Source organism: Hipposideros armiger, unplaced genomic scaffold (genome assembly GCF_001890085.2).
Source record: "Hipposideros armiger isolate ML-2016 unplaced genomic scaffold, ASM189008v1 scaffold_114, whole genome shotgun sequence".
In the NCBI taxonomy this organism is placed as follows: Eukaryota; Metazoa; Chordata; class Mammalia; order Chiroptera; family Hipposideridae; genus Hipposideros; species Hipposideros armiger.
Window position 1 is genome coordinate 2,803,533 of NW_017731464.1, and position 19,129 is coordinate 2,822,661.

The 19,129-nt window shown below is 32.7% G+C and overlaps 1 protein-coding gene across 3 annotated transcripts in view; it reads right to left on the minus strand.

The window, feature by feature from the left end:
- Nucleotides 1-19,129, minus strand: part of GMCL1 (germ cell-less 1, spermatogenesis associated) — a 41,637-nt gene that overhangs the window by 17,517 nt on the left and 4,991 nt on the right. For 2 of the 3 annotated variants that reach the window (XM_019647692.1, XM_019647694.1), the window contains exons 2-9: nt 18,075-18,198; nt 14,765-14,861; nt 13,564-13,661; nt 11,335-11,513; nt 10,620-10,685; nt 8,793-8,877; nt 6,660-6,750; nt 2,886-3,023 (exon numbers count right to left, since the gene is read on the minus strand). In XM_019647692.1, the coding sequence (XP_019503237.1) occupies nt 2,886-3,023; nt 6,660-6,750; nt 8,793-8,877; nt 10,620-10,685; nt 11,335-11,513; nt 13,564-13,661; nt 14,765-14,861; nt 18,075-18,198 (878 nt within the window). The remainder of the gene's footprint in view (nt 1-2,885; nt 3,024-6,659; nt 6,751-8,792; nt 8,878-10,619; nt 10,686-11,334; nt 11,514-13,563; nt 13,662-14,764; nt 14,862-18,074; nt 18,199-19,129) is intronic. The other variant, XM_019647693.1, reaches the window with a different exon arrangement.

Genomic DNA, 19,129 nt, shown 5'->3' on the forward strand with positions numbered 1-19,129 from the left:
AGTGTCACTGGCCCTCATATGTGGGATCTGAACCGGGGCCCTCTGGCGTCCCAAGCCAGCTCTTAACCAACGCGCCACTCGGCCGGCCCCTGATCTACCTTTACATAAAGGAAGGGGGAAACCCTAGTGCCATTAAAATCTGGTTTTCACTTCATAAGTCTCTACCTAATGAAAGCATACAGATAACTTGCACTGACTTATGGTATCTTTCTTCAAAACTCTATAAATTCAATTTTACTGTTTATTTCCCCCAAAATAACATTCTTGCTATATTTAAGGAATGACTGCCAAATATCTAGGCCACAGACAATTTGTCTTCAGTAGGTAAAGACTAGAAGCAAAGTTTGTGTGACTCAGTTTACATACATACATATTGTGTATCTTATTTGCAATGAATTTAGATTTTTAAATTCTGTTTTACTATGTTTTATTTTTTTAAAAAAGGCAGGTCACTCCCATTAAAATAATTTCTCAACTCACTAATGGTTATGCTTGCAGTTTGAAATTCACTGAGCTAGACAGAATATGGCATTTTGCGATTTATTTATAAAATTGGAATGAAAGGTTTACACATATATATTCTCAAATATCATCTATGATAATATCCCATGAAAATGTTTTAAAACTTAAGCTCCTTATACACCTGAAACTAGTAAAAAAAAAAAATTTAAGCTCCAACAACCTTTGAATAATCTCCTTTCAAACCAAAAGCATTTTAACAAGTTAAAAACATGGGTACATATTTTTGTCCCTCCTTTCCTGCCTTAATCTAAAAGAATAAAATGTTGTACTAGAAATCTTTCTGGTCACTCACTGGTAGTTCATCCAATAGCAGCAGCCCCCAAATAACAGAACACTAGTTCAAAAGCAATGTTGTTGTTGACAGCTAATACATAGGAAAAAAAAATCCTACTCCTATACTGGCAGGGTGTTTTAACTGATTTGGAAAGCCCTCTATAGAGAGAAAATAGTATCTTCTGGGAGAGTTATATAAATGGAAGGAAGAAATGAAGTGATGCGAGTTTGCTGACCCTGCTTCCAGAGTACACACAGAAAGGTTTGGAGGAATGAGACAAGACAGGTCAGAGGTATCAAGGGGGAGGGAAACATAACAATGAGAGTATGAATTAAATAGATTTAATGGTCTGACCTAAGATAAATCTAATTCCTTGAAATAATGGAGTTCAACTGTGCTTACTTAATGCAGCTGAATCCTAAAATAGAATGTTTCTATACAAAGTCCTGATTTAACATATTTCTAAAATTTCTGACCTCAAGATGGTCAAAATATATGTACTAAAGCTCCCCAGAATGCATAACTTTGAATAATGTTAATACGTGTTTGGCACTCTTTCTAAAAAATGATCAATGAATTTTAGCTAAGTAATAAAAATTATTTTAATTTACTTCAAATCTAGGATACATTGCTATTGAGAGCACACACTAATCAGTTTTGATAATGAGTTATGTGGCCACTTTTTGCCACCCTCACAAACAACATGGGATATAATTTTAATTTATATTCTGCTTTTGAAATAACTTTTATTTGAATATATAGGAAAACCTATTTATCCATTTATATGTATAACATGGGATATACTAACATGAAAAAAACCCCTCTGTTGTAATTTTATGTCAGAAAAAATGGCTGAAATCTGGTCAGAAATATAGGATCTAAATTCTTTTCAATTTTATACTGAATAAAATATTGCAGTCTAAAAATACTTACACCCATCTCTCATTCCAAAAATACAAAAGCTTATCCACTTGAATCACAGACACACCTAAATTAAAGTACTTTAGAACAGCCTTTTTTTTAAACCTCTTTTAAAATTCATTTCTAAAGAGCCTTAAAAAGTATGATTAGGATGTAACTGGCCTTGGCATCTAATATTACACCATTGCTAGGGTCTGGTGTATAACATATACTAAAACTACTGTAGAACTGCTATACTATAGGGAATATAACCTTCAGAGAAATTGTGTCTTAAAAAAACCCCCTCACAACCATGCAAATATAATACATATCCTTTCATCTTGGCTCTCTAAAATTAACACTGTAAAAATGATTTATAGGAAATTAACAGAAAAACACTGTCAATAAACCTGCTAAAGTGATTTTATAAAAATGCATTACTTTGAAATATACCAGAGTGTTAAATCTGGGTTTGCTTCCCATTCAATACCTCTCCAACACAGATTCCAGGAACAATGTAAATCCATAAACACACAGCTATATTAAAAATTGAGGTGTCAAAATAATTCCAACTTTTCAGATAAATCTATAACTCTAATTACTAATGTTTACAAATTACAATAAATTTTCAAACAAATTCTATTTTATATTTCTTATAAACATATATAATAGTACTGAACTGAATCTTATACAAGCTCTAAAGATTTAACTTAGAAAAATTAAATTAGTAATTGTTTAAAAAATTTTTAAATTATAATTAGCAAAGATATTACATTTGCTTTGACATGAGGTTTAAGAGTAGAATAAGAAAAAAAGAAGATAAACAAATTTAAGGAGCATTAATAGAAAAAGCAGTTATAACCTTTAAATAATACTAGAAAAGTCATTTTTAAAAGTCTGGTCCAAAATAGTGTACTGGTTAATCAAATTAAAGAACACCCATATTACAGAAAATTGTATAGCCATTTAAATATTGTAGAGAATATTTAATAATATGGGAAAATACCCAAAATATATAATGTGAACACAGAAAATTACCTATACAGTATGATTTAGTTTTGATATAGAAATGCATACCTTCTTAGGATTAAGGATAATTTCTATTTATTATTATTTTCTATGATATGTTTCTATTATAATAAAAAAAATAATACATACTTAAAATCATAATTTCATCATGTTTTCTTACCTGAAGGTACTAGAGAATCTTGTTCAACAATTCTTGCAGAGGCCAAGTCACTGATAATATATTGCAGCCTTAAATGTCTGAATACTGACACAAATGGTTTTCCTTGCTCAGTTTCAAGGAAGGTCATACCTTCAAAATCTATAAAAAACAGTTTAAATTAAATTGCCATTCTTTTCAAATCTATTAATTTTATTTTTAAATGTTTTATGGGTGGAAACAGCGCGCGCGCGCACACACACACACACACACACAATTAGAATACAAATAAGCTAGTTTCAAAGTTTTCAAGAATTTTTTATAAACCTTAGGTGTGTGGATAAAAAGTTGGGGAAATTTATAAAAAAGCCCCAGGAAATTAACTTTGGAGCTTACAGTGCAGCTAGGTGAGAAAGGAATGCTTGAGAATGGTAGTTAGGATTAAGGTGTCTCTCCAGAATTCCCTCTCCAAGGCACTGAACCAACACTCCAGTGGAACTCCAGAGCCTAAATGCGTCACTCAAGGGTCTTCGCAAGAACACAGGTCATAGAATGTCTCTTGGGATTCTCCTAACTTATGCTTTAGTTACATGTGATGAACACTAATTTATTACTTCTCTATTTAAATACTTTAAAGAAGATATAAAGACATTGCAGCCATGGATTGGCAACACATGGGTAGTATTTATTATTAAAATAATTCAAGCTTAAGAAGTATATGAATTTTTTTCTTTTAGGGACAACTTAAAGTTATTTCTAAAAATAGATACTTACTCCCAGCTGCATTCCAATGTGCTTGCATGAGCCGGAGGGAAAGGTCTAGAGTTACTGCTATCAAACAGGGCCTCATGCATAAGCCCTGGTCTGTTTTCTATTAAACAAGATCTACCCATGGGAGTGTATTGAGCCCTGTTGCTAGTAAGGATAGGGAAAAGAAGTTGTGAGTTGCGATTGAAGACTATTACTTCTCAAACTATGCTTTACATGGAACACAGGTTTGCTGTGAACCAGAAAGGAGGTGATGCCCACTAAAATAATTTTTTCTTGAAAACTGCAAAATGACAGTCAAATTAATGAAAAAGAATTTTCACAATTTTCAAATTTTTATTTCAAACATTTTTTGTATTCCTTTGGCACCTGCCTAGAGTCAAAGCAAACAAGTAGTAAACTCATTTAAAAAATAGTTAACTTTATTTACTTATATAACAGGCATGGACTGTAGATTTACGTGTCTTATCTTTTTTTTTAATAACATTAGTTCTACTTCATATGTTGAATTAAATGTGCCAATTTCATGGGGGTGTACTAAGAATACCATTATGTTCTTATCATAGGTGCTTATCTTAGGTACTCCATCACATGAACTCAAGTTATAAAAATCTAATTCTAGATTGTCATAGAAATCTGGAAATTATCCCATGAAGCCTTTTCTTCAAGGGCATAAAAGAGACTGACTCATTTACTTTTGTAATAATTCATGGAATTAAAAGAAAATATGTTTTAAAGATTCTAGCTGACTAAAAATGTGGCCATACTAATTGCACCTGCCAAATTCAATAGCAATCTATATATATAATTGCAAAAAATTTCTAAATTTCTATTTTTTTCTTGTAGTCCTGACCCATTTAGATCTGAAAAGCCAAATAATTAAGAAAAACTAAGAGAAATATACCAAAATATAATGGATGAGGGGACCACAAGTGATTTTTCTGTCCTATTTCTCGAGTATTCATGTTTATAATTTTAAAACTGTGTGAAATGACCTCAAAAGTACTCACTGAAAAATAAGAGCATTACACATATATTTTGCTTTATGCAATAAAGGTCTCCCTGAAAAGTTATTTTAAACTGTATACTTTTACATTACTGAGGCCGGCCGGGGTGGAGAGCCCACAGTGAGGAAACCAAAAGTGGCCCACAGCTTCTTACTCTCGTTTCTGCCACTTAGGCTACAAAATAATTTCTCTCTTGATGGATTGCTGTGGTACACATCCCTCTGGAGCTCAACTAAGCATAAGTTTATGTCAACATTTACCTAACATCTGCTATTTCTATTGCGCCTCATTGTCTTTTTAACTTCTCTACCCTCTTTATCTCTTTCAGATTTTATCTCTCTCCTGTTTAAATTTTCTCCTCTGATCCCTAATTTCTCTGACCCTTCTTTAAATACCATAATGTAAGACTAAAGCATAATTTAAGATATGTTGAGCATTTTGTTCTTTAAGTAAATCAAGTTAGATTTTATTGGCATGGTCCTTTTTACATTTCTGATTTATGAACTTGATAGAAAAATAATTTATCTGGTTCTAAGCTAGAAAATCTCACTTCATAAAATAACTCTACAAAATTTATTTAAACAAGACACAAAGAGCACTAAATTAAAAACTTCTATTCATTAAAAGACACCTTTAAGAAAGTAAAAAAAGAAAATCTACAAACCGGAAGATAAGTGCAACGCATATTTATGACAAAGGATTGGTTATCAAGAATATGTAAAGAATGCCTACAAGTGATTAAGAAAAGACAAACAATATTAAAATAGGAAAATGATCTGAACAGACATTTCACAGAAGAGGAAATATATGGCCAATAAACATCTAAAGAGCTGTTCAATCTATTTATCTTAAGAAAATGAAAATCAAGACAATATGAAATGGTATAATAACAATCAAAACAAAAAGATATTGTCCGGTGTGTGCTGGAGCTGGCTAGAACTGGTTCACAGAAACTGATGGTATGCTTTTTCCCCAACTCTGTATTCAGTAATGTCATGTTGGTAGCTTGCAACAGGCCAAGTTGGGAGAATTTGTAAAATGGAAATTTAAAAAAATGATACAAACCGGGATTATATTTTCAGATATACAGTTTACCAGCACACCACTATATTTGTAAAGACATACATGCATAATGCAATAATATTATTCTTTTTTAAACAAGGAAATAATAAATACAAATTCAAGACAGTGGTTGGAGAAAGTCAGAGGGACATAAAAGGAAAGAAGCACACGAGTAGACTGAAGTTATTAATGATTTAGTATTTGAAGATTAATTTCTAGAGGTTCAATATATTATTAAAAATAAACAAAAAAGATGGCCCTGCAATGACCAAAAATGACAAGTAAACTAAGAAAATCATGGACTAAGGATTGTGATTTATCTACTTCCTTGTACTTGAGGGCCATTACAATTTTTTTCTGTATCTGTTTTAGCAAAGTAAAAACATAAATATATTGCATGCTCCACCTGTCTAGATAAGAAAGATCTTATGGCCGTTGATCTTAACCAAGTTGAGATCAGGCTTTCCTGGGAATCTCATGAAAGGTATGGAAGCTCTCGCCCAACAACCCCAAATGCAACACACACAGACACGAAATTTTGCATCCACTTTTGGGGGTTAGTGACATACCGAAGCCTGTTCATTGGCCCCCCACCCAACCATGTTAAGCACTGTTGCCTGAAACACAGGGTTTAATATGTTAGGGAAAATTCAGTGTTGTCTAACAAAAGACAAATGCTATCACCAATATCTGTCGGTGATGAAAATGGAAAAAACAATAATTTTGGGAATCAATACATGGTGTTAGTTCAAGGAATAATAATTCAGTGAATACTAAGCAAGGCATTTTTCTTATCCAGCCTCAATTTTCTCAGTGTAAATGAGGGGCTGAATTAGATAATTGCAAAGGTACTCTCCAGCTCTAAAATTCTCTAGGTCTATAAATAAGTCAGACTCTGATTTTAATAAATTTCAATTAAGAAAACAAATGAACAATTTCTCAATTAAAATTTCAGGCGTACCTTTTCTCTTCTTAGAAAACCAGACATCTGTTTCAGTCAAAAGCTGTTTTAAAGATCCATTCCAAGAAGGCACAAGTTGAAGGAACATCCACTAGGTTAAAAAAGTAAATAAGAAAAAAAAATTACAAGATTTTATCATATTATGATTTTACATTTTTAAACTGCTGCTACCTTAAAACATAATATCTAAAAAGATTAATTTTCATTACAAGCAATTGAAAGAAGTAGAACTGTTACATGACATGCTTACAAGATTTAAATTAATCATGGCATTAATTGTTGTCCAATGATAAAAACTAGGTGAGTGTGTGATAAAGAATAAACTAATCTTTGAAAGTATTTAGGTCTCAAACACTGTAGTTACACTATTAAAAAGTAAAGGTTTAATATGTATACATTAGCAATTTTATACTAATTTATGCTACTCACCAGTTAACTCAATTTCACTATATACTATGTGAGATTATAAAAGGAATAAATTAAACAAGGGAAAAAGGAGTGTCTTATTGTCTTATTGCTGTTGAGAAAGTATGCAGAGTAATAAAGAGCATGGACTTTTAAATCCTGACCCTGCTACTTAATAGTTAGGCAAATTACCTAATTTCTCTGGGCCTTAATTTCTTCCTTTGTTTAATGAGCATGATCATGTCTACCTCATAGGACAGTAAAACAATATGTATAACGTACTTTGAATAATGCTTGGCACACACTAAGCATTTATCATTACTGTCATAAAAGCAGTTACAATAGGAAAGAATGAATGCTACCAGTGGCTCAGAGCTAGTAGTGAGCTGCTTACCACTCCTTTAATGATCAGATAACCCAGTTACTAAACTTCCTTGAAGAAAAATAGTTAAAAAATCACATCTTACCATAAAAACAAACAACTACAATGATACACTAGAAGGTGTCTCATTCCTAGGATCACTGTGTTAAATGCAGACTCCACACTGGGTACAAAAGGTTAAAGGCAAAATTATGCAGTGGGAAAAGCAAGGGATTAGGACTGATAATACCTGGGTTCTGCCCAATGACAAAAATAGAACAGTAGCCATTTTGCCTCTTCAGAGCTGTTAAAATTACATTTAAAATGTTGAAATCTTTCAAAAGGATGACATAGAACATATGCCTGAAGTGCAAATATGGTATTTGAAAGGAGAATTTCAATGTTTTCTAGAAAAAGGACATGTGAAAATTTCCTCATATAGTGATTAATTTAACTAAAGCTTAACTTTGAAAACATTTATTTATTTTTCAATTACAGTTGACATTCAATATTATTTTTATTAGTTTCAGGTGTACAGCATAGTGGTTACACATTGATATAATAATAAAAAGTGATCCTTTTCCCCCGATTAGTCTAGTACTCACTTGGCACTATATAGTTTCTACAATATTAGTGATTATATTCCCTATGCTGTACTTTACATCCCCATGTCTATTTTGTAACTACCAATTTGTATTTCTTAATCCCTTCCCCTTTTTCACCCTGAAAACATTTCTGAAAACCACATACAACTGACCCTTGCATAACATGGGTTTGAACTGTGCAGGTCTACTTATACATGGACTTTTTTCAATGAATACTGTAAATGCATTTACTCTTCCTTATGATTTTCATCACATTTTTGTTTCTCTAGCTTACTTTATTGTAAGAATACAGAATTCATATAACATACAGACTGTGTTAACTGACTGTGTATGTTATCAGTAAGGTGTCTGGTCAACAGTAGGCTTTTAGTAGTTATTGGTAGTTAAGTTTTTAGGGAGTCAAATTTTTGACTGAGGGGGTGGTTTCAGTGCCTCTAACCCTGGAGTTGTTCAAGAGTCAACTATAAAACCTTTAACATTTCTGATTATGTAAATGACATAACAATAACATGATTGTTGTTGACAAAAAATCTGGGAAAAAACAGAAATGTATTCCTAGGAAAAAAGAGTATAAAGAACGATATTAAAATCACTCATGATACCACGACTAAATGTAAAGACTATTTAACATTTTGGCATATTTCCTTTTACTTTTCTTATATTTATAACCATTCCCTTATCACTGGACACTAGCTGTTTCCAGTTTTTCACTATTATACTCAATACTGAGGTGATATCCTTACACACATATTACATCAATACCTTTTTAAGAGCTGTGTATACATCCATCTCCACTTGCATCACAAATAAGTTAGATGAACCAATGAGCTGTTTCATAACATTTATACTAGAAAAAAATAAAACAGAGGTAGTGAGTTTATCTTCATGCACTATCTAAAACAGTCTGGTAGAACTGAAAACTTTGTTTTATCCAAAGAAACGTTGAATTAAAAATTACATCAGTCTTTTTGCCCAAGACAAAGAATCTTAGACAGAAAACAATCTATTTGAACACAAGGGTCATTCAGATAGTGTGTTATGAAAGGTCTTTTTTTGTACTGATAGGAAAACAAAGAACTTTGATCTGCTAGTTAATCAAGTTAAAGCAAGGTCCCAAAATAAGATAACTTTTAGTATTCTCTGATAATACTTCCTTTTTTCATCCTCCCCATTCAATGTTAAAAAAAAAAAAAAAAGACACTTGTCAAAATTCACTGAAATAGCTATATCTTCACAGTAACCTTTAAACTCTTGGCTTAAGAGAATTGCTTAGTCATAAAACATGTTTTTATTATTATTAAAGAGAGTAAGATCAAGAAACATGTGTTAGGTTAAAGTTGGAGTAAAAATGATATCAACAGTTGTTTTCCTTCCCCCTCCCCTCCCTTTTTCTTTTTTTCCTTTAAGTCAGAAAAAGCCAGAAGAGCATCTGGGTTTTAAAGATGACCAGTAAGATCTATCTTCCTTTTGAAAAGCACAATGAGTAATTATAAAACAAAAAAAGTAGTGTTTCTAATGATTTTCAAACCAAATATACTGCAGAGCTTTGTTTATGCTATGACATCACTAACGTAATGACTTTTTATAGAATAATGCCTCTCAAATTTCCTACCAAAGCACCTCTTAAGGGCAGAGAAAAGGAAAGAACCCAGGAATTCAGGAGGTGGTCTAGCCATAAAAATAACATTTATATTAATTCTTGTATTTTATCTTGAAAGTTCAAAAATATTTGAAATTTCTCTATTCCATAACGTATTTAAACATAAACGTGTTTAACTCTCTCTCAGTTCCCCACGCCGCCCCACCTCCCCACCCCCCAATCAGTAAAACTGACATCCCAGGAAGCTATGCAACATAAACTCTTTGGATTTGTACATTTCCATTGGGATGTCACATACTACTAGGGACATCTGTACCCTTGTCTCAGAAGAACCACTGTCAAGGAAATGCAAGTCTGAAAATGACTGTAAAGCCTAAAAGATGATTGATTCCCACCCTGAATTCCTCAGATTCCCCCATTACTACACATAAGCTCCTTGAGGGCAGAGACCGTAACATCATCATCTCTGAGTCCTTTATAGCCCCCATGAGAGTGCCTGTCTACATAGTGGACATTCTGAGGATTTGTGGAAGGAAGGGAGAGGAATGAACAGTAAGTTGACTTATTCAAAAGGCCAACCTAATTGTGAATTTAATTTCATTAGGCTTATCAAAAAGTTTCCAACAATTTCCTCAAACTTCTCAATGATGGTTTAAAGATGGTTTTTAAAATAAACTTTTAGATTCTCTAAGAGCCCAGCAAAAGTGAGGTAACACTTGAGACTTTTCTGTAATTTTATAGCAGCAATGAATTTTTCTATTAAAATTGGTTAAAACAGTCAACATAATATATGTTGTATCATTAACAGTGAAGAAATTTGTGTAGCATTTCTTCAGTTCATGGATGTAGTAAAAATATCTTTCATTAAATTATTCACTTTTTCATAAGCAATATATTTTTATTTTATACAAAAATATCTTGCATACTCTGATAAATGAAAAATAGTATTTTAGAATGATTAATTATAAAGTTATTTAAAATTCAAATACCTGAGTTCCTTAAAAAGTTCAACATTCTGGTGAGTCATCAAATTGTTTAGAAGCCATTCAAGGCACCTGAAATTAAAACATGGAATTGCATTATGTATCATCTATTTATGATTTATTAAGACTTACAGTTAAAATAAAAACAGAATATTAGTCTTGCTAGGACATGCTCAATTTTTTAAATTTAACAATTGAAAATTTAGTATTACTTTTGTCAGCAGTTATTATGGGAATATTCCCTTTATATTAATAAGGGCATTTCTAATCGTGAAAACCTCATTTCAAGTTTGTGTTAAATGGTTTATGAAGGGATTTACAGACTTCCATGACCGTCTTTATTATTTGAAAATCGGTACTGCAATTCTCAAGAGTTAAAAACATTGTCAATAGTTGCACTAATATGATGTCATTATGCTTACTACTTGGAAGAATCTGACAGAAAAATCTACTGGAAAGAGTGACCATATTTTTTTTTTTTTTTTTTTTTTTGACCATAGTTTGTTTAAGCATGTATATAACCCACCCATGGTCACTTACAAAGACTACACTTGTGAGGAATTTACTAATTAGTCCAAATGTAAAACAGGACTTTTTATAATAAAATTCCATTCACCTATCTTTTTTCCTTTCTTTCTTATAGCTATATATTTTCTCAAGAAACCAAAGCAGCCAAATTCCCAAAAGTGGGATGGGGGAAAAAACAAAAAGGGTAACTCACTTTTTCTTTACAGAATCTAATCCATAGGTCCCTGCTGATGTGTAATAGCCACATACAGTTTTCACATTAATTGTTTCCTTCATTGTTTCACCACATTGCTGTATTAAACCATCCTGTAAATATAAATAAGCACTGGAAAGGCCCATTTCATGTGGGAAAAAATTAGGTCTGAATATGTGCTTTTATATATTAAAAAGTAAAAAAAAAAAAACAAAGAAGAAGAAAGAAAGAAAAGAAAGAAAACGTATTAAGTGCAGCAAGCCTAAGTTTTTTGTAAGTCCAGTAAAGGTACTGGAAAAAATTGAGCAAGTATTCAACTAAATACTTGGAAATGAAAATGGAAGGAAGGGGATAAAAGCAGTAAGGAAGAGATGAATATTGCTATTCTCTTTCTTTTCTATTCTTTCCTTACCTGGGACCTTTGCAAATTTAAGCATTATTCTGTCTGTTTTGCTAGTTCCTTTAAAATCAAGACCTCTTTACATAGTCAGTTAGTTGACCATGTGATTGATGGGCTAGGCAAGTAAACTATTAAACATCAGAAAGTGTTTATTCAAGTTTAAAACACCTATCAACAGCTAAGAGACGCACCTAAATCAAATATATTATTGTTTCAAACTTACATTGAAATTTTTATCTAAAAGGTTTATATAGATTTCAAATGAACTGTATTCTATATATAGAAAGAATACTGTCACTTTTTACTCAAATTTCTGAAATATGTTCATGCAAGTATATTATTAAGTTAAATGGGTAAGTCACAAAGATAATGCAGAAAGTGAATTTAGAACAAAACCAAAAAAGGACTAAAGTTAGAAAATAAAGTATACTTAGTGGAAATAAGTATGGAAAGGATCAAAATGTTTTAAAAATCAAATAACTTCAAGCATATTTAGCAAGATATTCACTAGTACTTCAAATAAATCAGTATACAAATGCCACATGAAAAGAAACTTAAGTTTTTTTAAAGATCAAAAGAAAACGTTGACTCCATTAGGATTGTAAACTTACCTGGAAGTCATTCTAGACTCCTTCCCTTTCCTGTTAACATCTCATCTGTCACCAGGTAAAGCTGGATTATCTCTGCTAAACCTCTTTGGTATTCAAGAGTTTCCTCTCCATTCTTAGTGTCAATAGCTTATTTAGCTGACCTTCCTGTAGAACCTCACTTGGATTGTTGCAATAGGTTCTATACTCATTTTTCCTTCAATCCATCCTTCACATTGCTCCTGAAGCATTCTTTCTGAAATATGTCTTTCCCCTGATTACAATCTTTCAAAAGTAGTTATATATAAAGTCTAAACTTCTTAAAAGGCACAGAGGCGACTTTCATGATTTGGCCTCTGCCTCCCTCTCTCTAAACCTTCTTGTATTCTATGCTGGAGTCATGTTCCACTCACACTCTAATCCTCCACAGTTTCACAACTCCAGGTCTTAGTTTATTGTTGAAAATGCTCTTTCTTTCCCTTTCTTCTTACTTTGCAAAAGAAATATTTTCAGTTTTCAAGACCCGACCTCAAACACAACTCCCTTCTTTGACACCACCAGGTTGAACTGACTGCTTTGTGCATCCACTAAATCCTACAGGATGTTTATTATTGTACCCAGAATATTGGACAGCTCTTCCTTTACCTTTGGGTCTGCATATCAACCCTCCTTCCCCAACTTCACACTCATTATATTGTGAACTTCTTGAAGGTGGGGACTATATCTGAATTTACCTTTGGATCTTTATACCTAGTTTGGCATATTGCTCAATACAATTCTGTTGAATGAACAAATCTGTCATTCTATCAATAGAGTACATACATTTATGTAGTTTACACACAATTATTTCATAATTAAGAAAAAGATTACATAGTAAGCACTCAATGTTTTTCGAACTCATGAGCTAAATAAATTAGTAATTATAAGCTATCTGTTTCATAACAGTGAAGATATGTCATTAATGAACAGAAATCTATAAATGGACTTAGACAAGTGAATTCTTTCCACATTATAGTCATTCTTAGATATCTACACAGAAATAGCTTGCGTTCATCTTTACACAGACATCATGACCCTTTCAGTCATAATAAATTGCTTTTGGTTAAGCATTTTAGTGACATCACAAATAGCATTACACATTTCATTTTTATTGTAAAAATTGTAAAAATTTTTGTTTTTGGAATAGATACTTGAAACAAAGACACAACTGTGATCTTTTCTTTGAATAATGTGCATACTTACCAACTGTAGCATACACGCTGCTGCCAAAATGGCAATAACTCGACTAGGCTTTATTAAGACATCATCTCGATACAGTGACCCAAATGCAACCTGCAATGCTGAAACCAAATGTACACATGTAGAATGAAATAACAATATATCTATAAGAGTACTATAAAAATAACAACAATGACTGTCTTCACACACTAGGACATATGTCTAAATCTAATATGTACTTAAAAGGAGAAGAGAAGTATCAGTAATTCAAATGCTAGTAATGGTTACTGACTGATGATGTTAATTTAATAGTACTGTTATAAATTTCCATTTATTTTACCAAACCGAGTTGGATTCTTCTACATCTAATCTTGACTTTAGTTAGTTGTTGGAATTCAGACACCCTTGGAAGAAGTTTATAAAGATACCCTGAGTAGACCAATCATTAAGTACAAGTACACAGACACAATGATAACCTTAATCCTGGTGCTTCAGTGTTTCATCCCCGCGAAGTGTGGAATAGCTCATGGTCCTGTCCATGCCACACTCTCACCACTGCTATCTAAGCCTGTTCATCCTTCTCCTCCATTGCACCTCTCATCTATGTCCCACGTGATTTGCTTTATTAATATTCTTAACTTTTCTCTTTGCCTATGTGGTGAGTACTGGGTACTTTTACTTGGGCTATCAAAGAGGGAGCAAAAGGAGCACTGGCATATCAATTAGGAGAACTACAGTCTGATCTAGGTTCACTAAACTGCTTTGAGACCTAAAATGAGCCCCTTAAATCCTTTAGGCCTCAGCTTCCTCATCTAAGAACACTTACAGCTCTAAATCAATACTGATTATAAGATTTGCACCCTGTTGCTCCCAAAAAAGATCTTCATATATAGGGCGTAATCAATGATTATTATTTACCAGCTTTTTTATGTAATTAAAATAAATGGTCATACTTTTCCTTCCTTCACCCTACATCCTCCATATCCCAGGTAGATATATTTATAAACATAACAGATTAATTTGGCCCACATGACTAAAAAGATTAGGGATAGGTAGAATAGAACTGATAAACTATGGAGTAAATCGATATAATGTTGTTGCCTTGGAGAATTAAATGGAGCTTTTTTCTAGCTTACAAAGTTAAAATATTTACTTTCTACCAAAAGAATAAAAAGATTATGTTTTTATGATTTTGCATAGTAGTAATAATTATGGTGATAGTTACCTTCTACATCAATATTCTGGTCAGGAATCTCCAGTTCAATAATATCCATGCTGGATTCTTTCCAAGAACCACTGAACATACTAGAAAAGTAGCCAGACTTAAAAAAAACAGAAAAAAAAATCAATTTCCTGTGTCTTCCAAATTATTTCCCCATTTCTAATTTTAAGCCAACGATATTATGGTAACTAATCTGGAGAAAAAGAATTGCCAAATATGTCTATAGGAGAAAAGAAATTTAGATAAGGTCACTTTTAGGTATATCAAAATATTTTCAGTTTAGTACTAATTTAATGAAAACTAAACCAAATTCTCATATCACTATCTGAACTGCATTTCTGTATTACTATTTGAATCTCATTAGCTTTTTACTTAGTTAAAACAATTTTTGAGTATATTACACGTATATTTTTCCTTCTCAATGATACCATAAATTCAAACTTAGAAATTATGTTATATATTTCAGTATCTCTCATAAATATATGACTATACGCAAGGTTGAATACATAAAAATATACTGAGGAAGAGAATAGACTAAAGGCCCTCAAACTGTTAAATCCTTTCTGCACCTCAGTGGCTGTAAAGGGTCTGGTCCAGTCCCAAGTCGACACTAATAGAATGATCACCAAGAAATTAGGGAAAATCCAAAGTTTAGTTTTATCTGATCAGAAAATTCCAGAATGGACCTGAATTCTTGGAAAGGTACCAGAATGGATGACGTCTTTAGTTAATTTTCTACATAGCACCTCTCATAATCAGAATTATTTTGGAATGGATCAAGTACTAACTAATTTATATTAAAAATTTTACTGAGTACTTAGTATATATACGGCACTGTGAATATACCATAAATAAAACACATTGCTTTTGTCCTCAGGGGCTTGTATACTAGCATGTGGCTTGCACTATAAACAATCTAGTTTCTTGAGAAGGACAGCCTTAACAGAGGCATTCTCTTCCTTAAATTCACAAAACTGCTTTGAGATTAAAAAAGCAAGATACAATGCACCATATCCTCAAGTTGAGACCAATATTCTGATACAGTCTCCAGGCTATTGATATACATTAAGGCAAAGTAAAACTGTTCAAAAAATTAATAGAAAAACCATTATGATTGAAATGTTAGAAAAAAAATTTCTTTCAAACGTTTCTACTGAAAAATCTTAAACTATACTGTTTTACTGGTAATTATTGTCAAATGATGAAAAAGAGAGGGAAAATATAAGCTCCACAGGATAAGAACTGAATTGTTCACTGTTACAGTCCCAATGCCTAGAACAATGATTTGAAGAAAGAATGGACAGATTTGATGAAGTAATAAGTGAATAAAATATTTGAGCCATTAGAGCAACATTTTCTTTTATTTTGAAAGTTCTGAATCTTTACCTTGTTTTTTTTTTTTTGTTTGTTTGTTTGTTTTTGTTTTTTAGCTGAGCCATCCTGCTACCTGTTGGCAGCTCAGCGGCTGCTCAGCTTGGGCTGGACTCGAACCGCTGTTGCTCAGAGCTCAAACTCTTGAGCGAGCTCTTAACCAACTGAGCCCCTCGGCCAGCCCTGAAAGTTCTGAATCTTTAAAATGGGGTGGCAGATGGTTAATATTTTCATAACAGAAATCAAAAAGGTGTATCAGCTAAATGACTTAGTCATTATATTTTTTTGGTGTTGTCTTTAATTTAACTGCATTTTCCAGGAGACAAGGAAGACTGTCAAGAACTTTCATTCACGTTTAACCTTAACTACATAGCAACATTTCAGCTGAATTTACCCAATTTAAAAAAATCATACAAAATAAACAAATTCAGCAATCTTAACTTTAATGTTAAACATTTTTCTCTGTAACTTTCTCCCTTTTGTCAACAGGAGGCACCAGAATAAGCACCTTAATGAAATAATGACAAAAAAGGTATTAGTATGACAATGAAAATTAAAAATCTGTTTTCTAAATCAAACTAAGTTTTCAATAACAATGTTAGCCATATTTCTAATAAAACAAGACTTTTTATCAAATGATAGGACTTAACCACTGTCCATGCAAAAGATTACTGTGAAATACAATAACATGACTTAAGAGTCTGAGTTTTTTTTTGTTTTTTTTAATGAGTTTTTTTTACTCAATGACACAGACAAACTGTATGGTGGTTACCAAAGGGGAAGGGGGGTAGGAGGAGGTAGAAGAGGGGAAAGGGAGTCAATTATATGGTGATGGAAGGAGACAAAACTTTGGGCGATGAGCATACAATGCAATATTCAAATGATGTATTATAATACTGGACATTTGAAACTCATGTAATCTTATTAACAATGTCTCCATTAAATTTAATTTTAAAAAACTTGAGTTTTTTTGTTTTGTTTTTAATGATTTTATTCCTGTTTTGAAAGTAAGAAATGAGAAACATGGTGATCAGCAGCTCAGGCTCTACAGACAAATAGACTTGGGATTGAATCTGGCACTGCCATCATGAGCTGTGAGACTTGGTAAATTAATTAACCCTGCTATACTTGTATCTCATTTTTTCTCAGGTGTAAATTTCTATAATCTTTCAATGGCATCAGAATAGTATCAGAATGATAATTTTCTGCTTTCTTGAATACAGGACAGGTAGGATTCCTAGGTATGAAACGTATAATTATGCCTGTTATCGGGTTAAGAAAAAGGGAAGCTGTGCTGCACAGAACTGAGAATGTGGAAGCTAAGGCAGTTTATACTTAGGTTAAGATGGACAGGGATTGGACAGGTGTTGGAGAGTGAAATGGGGAAGGGGAGTGAGGAGTTGACTAAGGTTTATAACTGGACAGCTGAAGGAGAATCTAGAATAAGCCAGTCCCAAGGCTCATACAGGAAAAAAAAAGTGGGATGTGTGATTTGACACAAGACTCTCAGTCTAGCAGGGTTCTGGTTGCTGGTGGTTTTCAAAGCTACAGGGGTGGAAACAGAGGGAAAGATAAAACATTTGTATGATCAATTCAGCAAATATTATGACTCATGTTCCATATGTGGTTTTAAGCTCAAAAATAAGGGTGTATCTTGTTGGGGTAGGGATGGCATTGGGATACAGTCCTTTAAAAGAAGCCAGCTCTAGGCGGAAGTCTAGACAAGCAGGAAATGTCAAATAGAAGCAGAGGTTTAGACAATGTATGGCCAAGTTCAAGGAGGCCAGCAGAGACAAAAGGCAGAAAATATACCCAAGTCCAAGCAACCAGAGTCAACTACCAGGAGTTCAGCAGAACAGATGAAGCAAGTGAGTGAATTTCTCGAGTTTGAGTTTTTTAAATGACTACCTTGGTTACTCAAATAGAAAAATTAAATACTTACTTGACATAAATATATTTTGTGTAAGCTCCATTCTTCTCCTAGAGCACAAATCTTAATGTCACTATTTTCACCATTCAAAAATAATGTTTGATAAATATATTTGGATGTACTCTTCAATTTTTTCCTGTTAAAAGAAATGCAACTGTTATGTATGGGTAAAACTGAATGTTTTACTCATTTTGCATATAACTCAAAAAACTCCTTTTGTTCAACTCTATTAAATAGACCCAACTTGTGTAAAACAACAGAGGGATATTATATATTTAAATCTGCTCATGTATGGAAGAGTACATAAGAAACTAATAATAGCATGGGGAATCTTTGGGGTACTCTATTCCCAAGAAAGGTAATAGTGGATAGATGGGGGTAGCATGGGAAGGAGACCTTTCACTGTACATCTTTTTGCAATTTCTGATTTTTGAACTAAGTGAATTCCCATTCAATAAATTAGGATAAGTCAGAGTAATTTTCACTTATTTAGAAATCAGCACTACAGAGGATCTCAATACAATTGCAATAATACCTCTATGCAACTACAAAATGGAGAACATGAGTAAAAATTTCACCTATCCATTTAAAAATAATTTACATTTAATATTATTTCGGTACCAAAGTATTCTAAAAACACCCCTCCTCCCCTGCCCCCATTGGACAACTGATTTGCAGCCCAAAACTATGCTCAATGGAAAAGTGTCTTAGTGGCCACCAGGGACAGCCAAGGAGTGAATGCTGGGCATCCCAACCTAAGTTCAGCCAGAACAGCATCATATATTTTACCTGTAAACATCTTGGATTTCTGTGTAAGCTTTCATTTAAACAGAATTTTTTTTTTTAAGTTTGATAATCATTGCTTAAGATGGTCCAGTAAATAAGAAAAGCCCTAGGTAGAGGCTAATTTCTGGCCAATCTTGACAGCTGTTCTAATAGTTAAAAATTTTTAATCTTTTAAAAAATGAAGTAATTGTTTCAGATGGTGTCTTGAACCAGTGTATTTAACATCTCTTCCCAATACACAGTAAAAGTAGCACATGCTTTGGTGGTGGAGAGGCTTGGGT